Source organism: Hipposideros armiger, unplaced genomic scaffold (assembly GCF_001890085.2).
Source record: "Hipposideros armiger isolate ML-2016 unplaced genomic scaffold, ASM189008v1 scaffold_40, whole genome shotgun sequence".
Classification (NCBI taxonomy): Eukaryota; Metazoa; Chordata; class Mammalia; order Chiroptera; family Hipposideridae; genus Hipposideros; species Hipposideros armiger.
Window position 1 is genome coordinate 5,592,071 of NW_017731390.1, and position 13,527 is coordinate 5,605,597.

The following is a 13,527-nucleotide window of genomic DNA, read 5'->3' on the forward strand; positions in this document are numbered from 1 at the left end:
AAAAAAAATTATCTTGGAAACTTAATAATAATGCAAAATTGCTAGCCTGTTCCCCAAAGATTCTGATATAGAAAATCTTAGGCCACAGAATTTGCATTTTAAATAATAGTAATAATAATAATGATAATAATAATAATGTATCAAATGATCCTGATACAGGTGGTCCCTGGACATCACTCAGGATTTGGGTGGAGAAGTGGGATCAGAAAGATCAGATTGCATGAGATTTATGTTCAGCTCAATAGGATTAAAGGGAACCCATACAGAGACCCGGGAAGAAGTGGAGAATTTTGCCAGTTCACTGTTTTTTTTATTTATTTTGTTTTGTTTTACTAGTACTTTAAATATAACATGTGTCGTCTGTATTTTCCCACTTATGCCACCTTCTTGGTATTTTATTCACATTATTCATTTTGATGTGACTTTCTTGTTTTAACTTAATGATTTCTAAACCTTTATAACTTTTTTTAAAATGCCTTCTCACCTGGAAGCTCACTATAGATGTACAAATGAGATGAAATGGAGCCACTCCATTGGAGGGAGACGGCCCAGCTCCTAGCCCACAGTCTGTCAGCATATGAGACGATGTCTTTTGGGTACTTTTTAAATAAGATTGTCTTCATAAGAGTATAAGCACTCTGTTTTCATCCAGTCCTCCCCTTTGCTTTGTCTCATCTTATGTGTTTGTAAACTGTACACATTCCCCTGAATTTTCAGACTTGACACATTTTAATTCTAGGAACCAATCCTTATATATTACTCTTCTGCAATAGAACAGATCCCTCTTTCTCACCAATGTTACCTGCCATCTGTCTTTATTACATCCAGGATTTCATTGTGAGTTACCTGAGGGATGGGACCCGGGTCTCATTCAACTTATGAGCTTCCCAGAGCCCAGTGGCACAATAGGTGGTGCCTAATCCAATTATAGTAAAAAGACTGTTTTAGTTTTCGCTCAATAAGCTTGATGGCAGACAAGGTAGGCAATCTGGTGTGGGGAAAACTTTCACTATTTGGCATTTTCTCTGATATAGGCTTTGACTGATATATGCAAAATCAGTTCCCATAACAGGTATCCAAACTTAACTCCAATTCATAATCAACACTAAAAAATAATTAAGGGTCACACATATTTCTGATACCAAGAGAGTATTTATTGAGACAGTTACTATACTACACACAATTCATTGCAAAGACCAAACCATGCACAGCAATCATAGGATTAGGGGCCTATCCCATGAAGGAGTGGAGACATTTGGTCATCTGACTCAATGCCAAGGCAACAGGCATACAGCAATAGGCATAAAGGTTTTGCATGGTATTTAGTTTAAATTGTTGCTTTTAAAATAGTTGCTTGGTGGCATGATGCAGGGATGAATGAATCTTGTAACATCAAAACAGGGCCAGGTGCTGTGGACAAAGGAAATGAGAACAAGGTTGATACACTGGTAGTTGGCTCAGGGCTGGTGGTGAGGAAGGAGGTTCAACAAGAGGATCCACAGCAGACTGGGCGGCAGCAGGTGGTCTGGCAGCAGACTGGACGGCAGCAAGTAGACACACAGCAGCTGGGGCGGCAGCAGCTGGAGCCACAGCAAGAGGGGCGGCAGCAACTAGGAATGCAGCAGCTGGGGCGGCAGCAGCTAGAGATGCAGCAGGTGGGGCGGCAGCAGCTGGAACCACAGCAGCTGGAACCACAGCAGGAAGGGCGGCAGCAGCTGCTACCACAGCAGCTGGAACCACAGCAGGAAGGGCGACAGCAGCTGGACACACAGCAGCTGGGGCGGCAGCAGGTGGTCTGGCAGCAGCTGGGGCGGCAGCAGGTGGTCTGGCAGCAGCCTTGGCCACAGCCCTGGTCAGAGCAGACGGAGCCACAACAGGAGTTGACCATGGTGTCAGAGGGTGGAGGTTCTGGGTGGGTTTCCAAGAAGGTGGATTTGGAAGGTTTGGAGGTCTGCTTGCCCCAGGTCCCCTTTTATACCCTGTTGAGGGAGCTTCTTCCTTGTTATTGTTTATCTTAATAGATAAGCAGTTGTTCAATTAGATAATTATAAGCGTTTTTTCTTGTGAAGTTAAATAGAATGCATTTTTCCTTTCTATGATGCATCTTCACTCTAATCTTGCCTTCAAACCAACTCTTGCGTTTCTTCCTTGTGTGTATCATCTAATTTTCAAGACTGCAGCTCTCTCCTCCAGTTGGTGGTGATGGGACTGACCATTTGTTACTAATGTCCCTATGTTTCCCTTTTTCATGACTCAACCTAGGCCTAAGCTGTGAGTCATGAGTTCAGGGCACACGGCAGAGGGGGCCCAAGCTGGGGAAAGTCAATGGGAATGAAGTAATTCTTGCTCAGAATGATGTACTGAGGGTCCTGGAGGGGAGAAGACCCCTGTCTGAATCACTGTGAGTTTCTTGAGCAATGAGGAAGGATGTGGCTCCAGGTGCAGGCTGGTGGTGAGTGAGCCGGGAGATGAATCCCAAGCGATGCATTTTGGCATATTTCCTCAGGTCGTTACTCATTCTTATTGGCAGTATTGCTCTGTTTAGGAATCAAAATTGCACATGAAATTATCATATCTCTTCTATATGAAATAACCAAGTGACACAGACCCCGGGTAGCAAAACCTGGAATTCTGTATTTTTCAGAAGCTGCCTAGGATGTTCGGGGAAGGTGCCCATGAGAGCCCAGGGCCATGACCTTCTCTCCCAACTCCTCACTGGTGCAATTCCACCAATGAGAATAAGGCCGGAAGTGAAACACACTGGGACTTCGTTTTCTCAAGAAGGTGGAACAGGCGTAGGGAGGGCTCCATGGCGTAATAAGCCAAGGTTTTGACAACAAGGCGGGAAAGACCAAGGGCTTAGTGACTTGGGAGCAAATGTGGGTCAAAGCTCACTTACCTTGATCCGGAAAGATGGCTGCTTTTCTGAGCCACGTGGAAACTCGGCATAGAGAGAGAAGCACCTCTACTTGTTTCCTGCAGTTCTTGGGAAATTCGCTGATTTGGAGGGCCCTGGAAAGGAGGTGCACTGATGGATACAACTGTGTCTCTTCCGTCCAGCTAGAGATGGACTAAGCCTCCCTGATCTCCCTCAGTCAAGCCTACCTGCTCTCAGCGAAGCCCAGCCTCATTGCCCACACCCCACTTTGCTTATAGAGAAGAGTGCCGTGTGGGGAGGGGCAAGCTGATGCAAGGAGTGGGGACCCACCTGAGTGCCCACTAGTAGTGTGGGGGCATCACAGTAGGAAAAGTGGGTCTCTACTCTAGTCCTGGTGCCCGGCACAGATTCTGCCCAGAGGGAAGGGCAGGTCTTAAGGACTAAGAGTTTTACAGCTCTCCCTGAGGAAACTGACTTTATTTGGAATGGAGCTTGGAGAATTCCATGCCTAAGGGCATCGAAACAGTGGCAATCTCGGTGGAGAATACTTACAATGAGGCTGGTAGCTCCTCGTAGAGCATAGCCAACTCTGACGGCGGAAGGCTGTGGGACATAATCGCATATTTCGCCCCCTTTCTTCTCTTAACTGATTTAAAAGCAATTGCATAAACAATATGCAAATAATTGTACTGTTGGGATTATAACAACTGGATATGTAACATATTTGACAATGGCAGGAAGGAAACAGATGGGAGCAAAGCTGTATTGGAGTACCGTATTTCCCCATGTATAAGACACACTCTTTCCCGAAAAATTTGGGGTCTAAAAACTGGGTGCATCTTATACAGTGGTTGTAGATTTTTTTTACTTGCATTTCCTGCTGAGGATGAGGCAATATATGAAGACAGTGATTCGTCATCAGACATAGATGAGGACAAGCTAATGATTGGGAGTTTTGACAGTGATGAGGAATTGTATGAATTTTATGATGAATAAAACTTGAGTTCAATAACTTCATGCAATACATTTTTTTTTCAAATTTCGGACCCCAAAATTAAGGTGCATCTTATACATGGGGAAATATGGTAGGATAATGACATCAGATGGTAACTTGAATCTACAGGAAGAAATGAAAAGAACCAGAAAGTTTACATAATAAGGTTAATATAACTCTACAGATATATACTTTCTCTCCTGTCTTTGCTCAGCTTATTTAAAAGACATAAAAACATACAAAGTGATGGCTTCGGCCTCCGCTGCTGCCCTCTTGGGCCGCGGGGCCCGGAACCTGCTGTAGTTTCTGCGGCTGGTGGGGCAGCTCAAGAGAGTCCCACGCACTGGCTGGGTGTATAGAAATGTCAAGAGGCCAGAGAGTGTATCAGATCACATGTACAGGATTGCAGTTATGGCTCTGGTGACCAAAGATGACCATCTCAACAAAGACCGATGTGTCCGCCTAGCCCTGGTTCACGATATGGCAGAATGCATCGTTGGGGCCATAGCACCAGCAGATAACATCCCCAAAGAAGAAAAACATAGGTGAGAAGAGGAAGCCATGAAGCAGCTGACCCAGCTTCTCTCAAAGGATCTTGGAAAAGAGCTCTATGAACTTTGGGAAGAGTATGAGACCCAGTGTAGTCCAGAAGCCAGATTTGTGAAGCAGCTGGACCAATGTGAGATGATTCTTCAGGCATCTGAATATGAAGACCTTGAGAAGAAGCCTGGGCGACTGCAGGATTTCTACAATTCCACAGCAGGAAAATTCAGTCACCCTGAGATAGTCCAGCTTGTTTCTGAACTTGAGGCAGAAAGAAACGCTAACATAGCTGCCTCCGCCAGTGAGCCATGTTCCTGAGTTGGTCTCTATGTTGTTGCACTCCTGTAACAAACATTTTATTTTTCCATTTCATAATACTGTGTTTTGCCACTGTTGGTCTGTTGATTTCCTTAGATGTGAGTCTGTTTATTTTCAATTCCCTGGACTCCAACAAGAAACGTGATACATTTTGGGCAATAAAAGAAGCTACAGAACAGGATGTGGTCATGGATGAAGATTTGGGGGTGGGTGCCTTTTTATGAACTAAATTAAATAAATTTAAAAACCTTAAAAAAACAAAAACATATAAAGTAATAATTATAGCAACGTATTATTGAGTTTGTAACATATATATGCAGAATATGTATAACAAAATTAGCACAAGAAAAGGAGACAGAGTGGAGTTAATAAGAATAAAGTTTCTATGTTTCACTGAAATGAAATCAGTATAAATGTGAAGTACTTTAAGATAAATCAATGTATATATTTTAAGCCCCAGAGCTTAAACACTTATATAATATGTATAGAGTTTACACACACACACGCACACACACACGCACACACTTACTAAAGGAACTTAAATGTTACACTAGAAAATACCCATTTAATACAATAGAAGGAAGTAAAGGATAAGGAAATATGGACTCATGTCCAGGATATGTGAAGAATTCCTACAACTCATATAATAAAAAGAAAAATAACCCAATTAAAAACGGACAAAGAATTTGAATAGACGTGTACAAAGATGGTACACAAATGGCTTAACATGATGCTCAACATCATTAGTCGTTAGGGAAATGCAAATCAAAACCACAATATACCACTTTATCCCCACAGGACTTAAGAGACAGATAAGAAGTGTTGGTGAGAATGTACAGAAGCTGGCACCTTTATACATCACTGGTGGAAAATAGTTTGGCGATTTCTCAGAAATTAACCATAGAGTTATCACGCATAGAGACCATTCCACTCCTGGAGGTACACCGAAGAGAAATGAAAATATCTGTCCATGTAAAACGTTATACACAAATATTCAAAGCAGCATTATTCATAATAAAAAAGTGAAAACGACCCAAGTGTCCATCAGCTTATGACTGGATAAACAAAATGTAGTGTACCCATACAATGGAAATTATTTGCCAATAAAAAGGAATGAAGTATTGGTATATGCTACAATGTAGATGAACCTTGAAAACAATACACTAAGTGAAAGAAGTCAATCACAGAAGACCACATGTTGTACAATTCCATATACAGTAAAACCTTGGATTGCGAGTAATGTGGTTTGGAGTGTTCCACAAGACGAGCAAACGTTTCTAATACATTTCAATGTGGTAAACGAGCGATATCTTGCAATATGAGTAGTTTGTTTCTGGAACGAATTATGCTCCCAAACCAAGGTATTACTGTATATGGAATGTCCAGAGAGGCAAATCTATAGAGACAGAAAGTAGATCAGTAGTTGCCTACAGTTGGGGTGGAACTGGGGGCATGGGGAGTGACTGCTAAAGGGCTATGAAGTTTCTTTTCAGGAAGATGAAGATGTTCTAAAATTAGTTGTGGTGATTGTTGCACACCCTGTTTAGAGTCTAAAAACATTGAACTGTATACTTTTAATGGGTGAACTCAGTGGTTTTTAAATTAAATCTCAATAAAGCTATTTTAAAATTAAGGATAAATATATTAGTTATCAGAATAAATTTGAAGGGAATAAAATCTCCAACTAAAAGAATGGTGACTCAGAGCCACACAAATATACTGAACTGATTTTTTGACAAAGGAGCAAGTTGGACATCCATCAGCAAAAAAAATAAAAATAAAAACCTCAACATCAAGTTTCACACTATAAAAAAATTAACTCAAATGCATCAAGAACTTAAATGTACAACATAAAACTAAAATTTTTACAAGAAAACATAGGAAAAAAATCTTTGGGATCTTGGACTAGGTGAAGAGGTTTTACAATTGACACCAAAAGTACAACCCATAAAAAGAAAATTGGATAAATTGAACTTCATCAACATGAAAAGCTTTTGTTCTGCAAGATACGCTGTTAAAAGGATGAAAAGACAAGCTGCAGAATGGGAGAAAAATTATAAACCACATATCTGACAGAGCACTAGTATCTAGAATATATAAAGAACTCTCCAACTCAATAGGAAAAGAAAAAAAAAGCAAATGGTCCAATTAGAGCATGGCCAAAGAAATGGGGAGACATTTCACTGAAGAAGGTAAATACATGGCAAATAAGCACCTGGAAAGGTGTTCAGTACCACTAGCCATTGGGAACATGAAAATTAAAGCCACTATGAGATATCACTACACACCTATCTTAGTGGCTAAAATAAAAAATAGATAACACTAAATGCTGGTGAGGATATTGAGAAACCCTATCACTGTGTAATGCTGGTCTGCTGTGGATCCAAATTAGCTTGAACCAGCAGGTGATCAGAGGATGCACTCTGTCTTTAAAAAATGATGATTCATGGTTAACAATTCAATTGATGTTGATTTCCTCTCCCATTTCTGGAAATGTTCTTATGGGTTATCTATTAATTACAAGAACAGTCCTATCATTTATATTCAGAAGATTCATAGAACTTAAGGAACTCTTAGGTTGTAAAAAAGAATGTCATAAATAATACTCAGGAAAATTCTGTTCATTGGTCCCAAATTTGGGAACCAGTGTGTAAAAGGTCTAGTGAAAAAAAAGATTTCAGATTCTGAGAATTTTTTCCTGCTCAGATGCCCACCTTTCACACCTGACACCATGATCTACTCATGCTGCTGCCCTTGCTGCCAGCCCATCTGCTGCCAGCCCACCTACTGCCAGCCCACCTGCTGTGGGTCCAGCTGTTGTGGGTCAGGCTGCTGCCAGCCTTGCTGCCGCCCAACCTGCTGTAGGACCACCTGCTGGCGCCCCTGCTGTGTGTCCAGCTGCTGCCAGCCTTGCTTCTGCCCTTGCTGTGTGTCCAGCTGCTGTGGACAAACCTGCAGTGGGTCTGGCTGCTACCAGCCTTGCTGCAGCCCCAGTTGCTGTCAGAACACCTGCTGCAGGACCACCTGCTGCCAGCCTTCTTGCTGCTAATCCACTTGCCACAGACCTACCACCCACCAGAGATATATTTCCTCGACCATTTTGCCAAAGTTTCTTTTCCTGCACCAAAATTGCTTCCTAGGCTTTGCTGAGAAACAACATGCTGACACAACTCGGTTGTCATCTTTCTATGACTCTTGTGGGTCTACTGAGGGGGTGCAATCTATGTCAGTTTGATTTCATTCTTCTTCATTTCCTCTTGATCGCCGTACCAGGTGCTGGTCAGCTCCATCTGATTTTGACAGGAATTCATGGTCTCAGACCTGATGAAATTCATCATCACCTTGTGCCTCTATGGCACTTAAACAAATTATTATGACTATATATTTAGCTCTCTACAATGATCAATATTGATCACCTTGTTAGATATATGCACTATATTTAATTTCTGCCAGGTTACTAAACTCTTCACAATCACTTTAAACTATCTTCCTACCTGTTCTTTCCTAATAAAATTTGTATTATCTTGCATCATATGGTATGTTTTTTGTTTGTTTGTTTGTTTGTTTGTTTGTTTGTTTGTTTGTTTGTAGCACTTCCTGTATGAAGCCTTACTTTTGGGTTGCATTTTATGTTTTAGCTCATTCGAGCCTCACAAGTTAGGCAGAACAAAGGTTATCATTGCATTATCATTCTCATTTTAGTGACCAGAAAATGATTTGCCATATGTAATTGACAGAAGCATGTCCTATGCACACATATGTCCTGTAATTCCAGGTCAAGGGCATTTTAATTTACATCTCTCTATAAGTAGAAATAACACTGGTGACTGGGCACAGGGGAGGTATTTTTTGAGTTACTTCTCTAACAATGGAAATAATTTTACCTTTCATATTCAGAACCCTTTTCTGTCTAAAAAGCTCTTCCCAAATATTCTCACTCTGTGACCAATAGAAACCACCTTTAAGGGTTTTAGTCAGTGAAGGGAGCCCTGAAATCTCTGGGTTCCGACCCGCAACTGGTGCACTCTGTGATCAGAAAGTAACGCAAGTGTGGCTGTTGTTCCCAGCCCTCCCTGTGCCTAGAGGAGCCAGTTCTTTATTGTCATAGAATTGGTATTTTGGCATCATTTCTTTCACCTCAGCAGAAACTGGGATTAAGAATCACCCTAACAAAACACACGAACTCGGGCCATGTTTTCCAGGCTCCCAAACTTTGAGGGAATTTTTGATATCCTGACCTGGGCATTGTCAAGGAAAGATGAATTTCTAGAGTCCTGAGAATTGAGATAACCACACAATGAATATATAACCCTTGGATCCAATCATAATTTCTAGTCTGTAAAAGGCAACAGTACAACTTCCTTCTCGTGTTCTACGAGATACGGACACATAAGCTAAGGAAATCAAAATCAGAGTTTTCAGGAAACAGGAGAAAAAAAGTAAGAAGAAGAAAACAAGAAGGAAGGATGCACTGTTCAAAGTCAAGATGGGCGTTAGGTTAGTTCTCAAGTGGGGGGAACCTTGATCTTTGGATGTAAAACTGAATAATAAAATGAACAACTAGAATACCCAGTAGTCAAGGGCTAATACAACCTGGGAGAAAAATAAGAAATTTTTTGTATGTCAACTATAAGTGAATATATATATATTGTCATGGGACGTGGAGTATAGTGTGGGAGTGGAGTCAAAGGATTTGTAATAGATATGTATGATATTGGGGGGAAATGGGGTGGCAGATTGGGGGAGAGGGGTTGTCACTTTGAGGGGTAAAAAGTATAACTATTGCACTCTGTTGTACAGCTGAAACTAATTCTAAAAATGTGTATTTCATAATAAAAAATAATTTAATAAAAAAAAGAAATTTTTATTATGGCCACCTTCTTAAGAGATGTAAAGGTGCTTTGGGTTAGTTAACACACTGGATGTGACAGAAAGTGTGATCTTTCTAGAGGATGTATCTGGAATTCTCTGCCAGGTTACTAAACGTTTCACCAAGGACAATGGATGGGAAGAATCACTAACATTTATTGAGGTCCTACTGTATGCTGGGTATTGAGCTAGATGCCTTATCTAAATTACCTCTCATTCTCATACAATCCTGAAAAGTGGGTATTACCCCCATATTAGAGCTGAGGAAATCAGTACTGAAGGAGACAAATAACTTGCATGAAATTGCATGAACAGCAAAATATCACCCAGTTTCAAAATTAAAGTTGTTTTGTGGGGGCATTGGTGAAATGATAAAAACATACACGTAGATGAATGGAACAAAACTGAATGTCCAGAAATAGATTCACACATATATTATGCACTGATACTTTAAAAAGGTGTCAAATTAATACACAGAGATAGTGTAGTATTTTGAACAAATGGTGCTGGAACAGTTAAATATCCATGTGCACAAAAAAGAAAAAAGAAAAAAAAGAACTTCGACCCATACTTCACATCTTCTACAAAACCAACTCAAAAGGGCTCATAGATCTGGAGGTAAAGCCTAAAACTACAAAACTTCTAGAAAAAACATGGGGAAAACTTCTATAGCTCTTCCAGCTCCCACTCTCACCCCATTATAGAGCCTACTTGTGTGTGTGCCAGTTTTATAAAATGCTTCTAGTTTTCGTTATCCATTTTCTGTACCGAGCTCCCTCAAAGATTGTGCATCTGTTCATCTCCAGCTTGACCTTCAACTGTCAGTTCTCTGTTGTGGAAGAGAAGACGATTATGGGTCTTGGTTATGGGAATTAGAATCAGATGGAAGAGTATTTAAATGCCTCTTCTGCTACTCACTAGCTGTGTGTTTGGGGGAAATACAGGATCTATTTATGCACCCTCGTGAATGTTGCTCATGTATGGTGTCATTCTCCTTGTGTATGTTTCTCTTCCCCACTTCCATCTTAAATAGTATGTGTACCCAAGGATTAACCTGGAACTATTTCTTTCTCTTTTTTCCTTCTTACTGTATCAGCCAGTCTGTAGGCAGATGCCTTCTTTAAGAGATCACAATTCCTATATTTTCAAGGGATATCACAGAAACAAATTTTATTCACAATCCTTAGTAGTACAGAATACTTTATTTGCCTTTTGTTTTTGGCTCAGTAATTGGGATTTTCCTCTTTTATTTACACCTGTATCTCTGACTTAACATAAGCTATACCTCAAATTTACAAATTAAACCTCCAGACCAAGGTACTAATGAGAAGCTATGGCACATTCACAGTTTTAGTGCTAACCTAAATGACTAAAGAATACATGATTTGTTTACAATCCCATTTATTCCTGCAGAAACCTAATGGAATATATGATTGTGAAGTGCCTTAAATTTTTATCAGTTGATAGCCCCAATAGCAGCTATGATGCCACATACAGAATTTTCTTTTTTCTTTTTCTTTTTTTTTTTAAAGATTTTATTGGGGAATTGGGGGGAGGGAACAGCGTTGGGGAATCAGGGAAGGGGAACCGACAAGTTGTCTTTTTATTCTTCAGTCTAGTTTTGGAGGACGTCGCTTCACTGGCCCATGTTGGTATTATCATTGCACTCTTCCCAGCTGAGGCAAATCGGTTGCCGGCCTCTGGACGGCCGCTCACAGCGGCTCTTGGCAGCTCACGCCGGCTGCTGGCCACACACACTGTCTGCCAGCCACTCACTGTAGCTTATGGCAGCCCACTGCAGCCCTACTGCAGCCTATGCCCTCGCCAGCGACTCACGGCAGCCCAGCTCCAAGTTGAGCTGTTGTTCAGCATCTTAGCTGTAGAGGGCAGTGTCACTGGCCCTAATGTGGGATGTGAACCGGTGCCCTGCTGCTCAGAGCTGGTGTTCCAAGCCAGCTCTTAACCAATGTGCCACTCGGCCGACCCAGAATTTTCACTAAAATAGATCAACAACTTCTGGTCTGACGAGGCGGTGGCACGTGGAAATACTCCTAGTGAAAAGAGCTGTGAGCAGTACACATGGTTATAAATTTTGTTTGGACGAGAAGTAGGCGAGGAAATTATGTTCATGGGCTGTTGGCATGTGGTGAAAACCTTGGCTGATTGGCCTGAGACCTGGAAGGAGCAAGACTGAAAGATTAGAGACACAGAGAATTGGAGAAGAATCACGTAGATATAACTTGGTGAGTGGGACAGAAATTGCTTTCTCTTTGTGTCCCACATCAATGCCCCCCAGAGACCATCCACCCTATATGAGTCACTGGATAGCCAGGAGTTTGGGATAACTCACCCCATCTCGTCTCTCTCCTCAGGTGCCCCTGTGCCTGCACAGGACAGCATGGTGGCAGGGACACAGGCTTTGTGTGGACCCGACAGCGTGAGCTGTCTCTCCCCAAGGCTGCCTCTGCTAAATGTGCTGTTTGTCAGCTGCAGACTGTTGCCCAGCCTTTAATATGGTAACATCCCTCCTAAAAGCTGACCGCAGCACACTGAAGCCAGCTGGCTTAAAGTCGGGGATCACAGCATAGAGTCAGTGTTTTGCAGGGAACTGCTTAATTCCTTTTTGTCTAAAATAGGTACTCAGCAGAAGGAGGCCATACAAGAGTTTGATTTACAGCATACCAAAGAACAGGTCCCAGTAAATGAGCCTCTTTCTCGTGAGGACACAAGTGATGCTCAAATTATTGGGTGCAGATGAATTGCATGCGGGGCTGGCCAGAGCCCGAGACAAAGGAAGTGTCCCTGCTTTCATGAGTGCTCTCCAATGCAGTTGCTGCTCCCCTAGGAAGCTCACTGCTCTCTTCACTGAGGCAGCTGGGGCTGGAGAACCTTGGGACACTGCTTAGGGAGGAACTGTATGAACACAAATGCTATCTGCACATGCAAGAGACTGTTCTTCCCAGTGTCAAGGAAGAAGTTCAAATGCACATCTTGCTGGTGCTCAGTCCCAGTTTCATCTCTGCTTGTCTTGATATGTAGATGGCAGTGCTCTTGAGAGGAGCAGAAGGCCTGGTCGCCGCTCTCAGTCCATATTTAGCTACATTACACAGTGACATTTTCTCATCTGAAGAACAGTAGCATATAACTTGAGGGATGCTGGCATGAGGCTCAGAGTGGAAGTGCATGTGGTATGCAATAAGTGTATGTCCCTATATCAGGAATGCTCCACAATAAAACAGAACACAACTTAAGATGACTAATGGTACAAGATTTATTACGAAATGTAGGTTAGAATTCTTGCATCTATAGAGACAACTCAAAAGTGATCATGAAAATAAGAAAGCAGGATACAAGACCATGAGTACATTGAAAAAGAAACATGATTATGAAGACTATTATCAAGATCAGAAGCAGAAACCCAGGAGCTGTGAGAATTTGTTTTCCTGCGTTACTCAGAGGGAGCAGGTAAAGGTGTTGATTTCAGAGTCAAAGCAGAGACCAACGCTCCATATTGAAGAAGCACGAAACTGGCACATGATCCATGAGACACAAAGAAGAAAAGAATCAGGGTGACACACTCCGCACTCTGTCGAGCAGACTCACAAGCTGTAAAACAGGCCGATGAGTCACAGAACTTGTGGTCCAGCGTGCTGGTTCTCAGCAGTCTAGAAGGTTCATTAGTTTCCATAATGGCAAGTCAGTTCACAGAGGTGTTTGTGCAGACGGTGCTTCTCTGGCGAGGTGATCAGCAGCAGCAAGGCTGGCAGCAGCTGGACCCGCCATACGCTATGCAGCCAGGCACGCAGCAGCATGTGGGGTGGTAGCAGGTTCTCTGGACGTACACGGGACAACAGCAAACTGGCTGGCAGCAGGGTGTGCCGCAGCAACTGGGACGGCAGCAAGGCTGGCAGCAGCTGGACCCACA

General features: G+C 42.1%; 2 protein-coding genes and 1 pseudogene across 2 annotated transcripts in view; 1 reads left to right on the forward strand and 2 right to left on the reverse strand.

Moving 5' to 3' along the window:
• Positions 1–1,483: 1,483 nt before the first annotated feature.
• Positions 1,484–1,888, reverse strand: LOC109380716 (keratin-associated protein 4-3-like). The gene has a single exon (XM_019638572.1). The coding sequence runs from the start codon at positions 1,886–1,888 to the stop codon at positions 1,484–1,486; it is 405 nt and encodes a 134-aa protein (XP_019494117.1).
• Positions 1,889–4,118: 2,230 nt separating this feature from the next.
• LOC109380714 (HD domain-containing protein 2 pseudogene) lies at positions 4,119–4,733 on the forward strand (annotated as a pseudogene).
• Positions 4,734–13,347: 8,614 nt separating this feature from the next.
• Positions 13,348–13,527, reverse strand: part of LOC109380703 (keratin-associated protein 9-3-like) — a 24,984-nt gene continuing 24,804 nt past the window's right edge. Inside the window, exon 3 of the mRNA XM_019638518.1 lies at positions 13,348–13,527. Coding sequence (XP_019494063.1) covers positions 13,348–13,527 — 180 coding nt within the window.

What these genes read in the sequence shown, in the direction of transcription:
- LOC109380716 (XM_019638572.1), bottom strand. Translation starts at nt 1,888, where the DNA reads ATGGTCAACTCCTGTTGTGGCTCCGTCTGCTCTGACCAGGGCTGTGGC.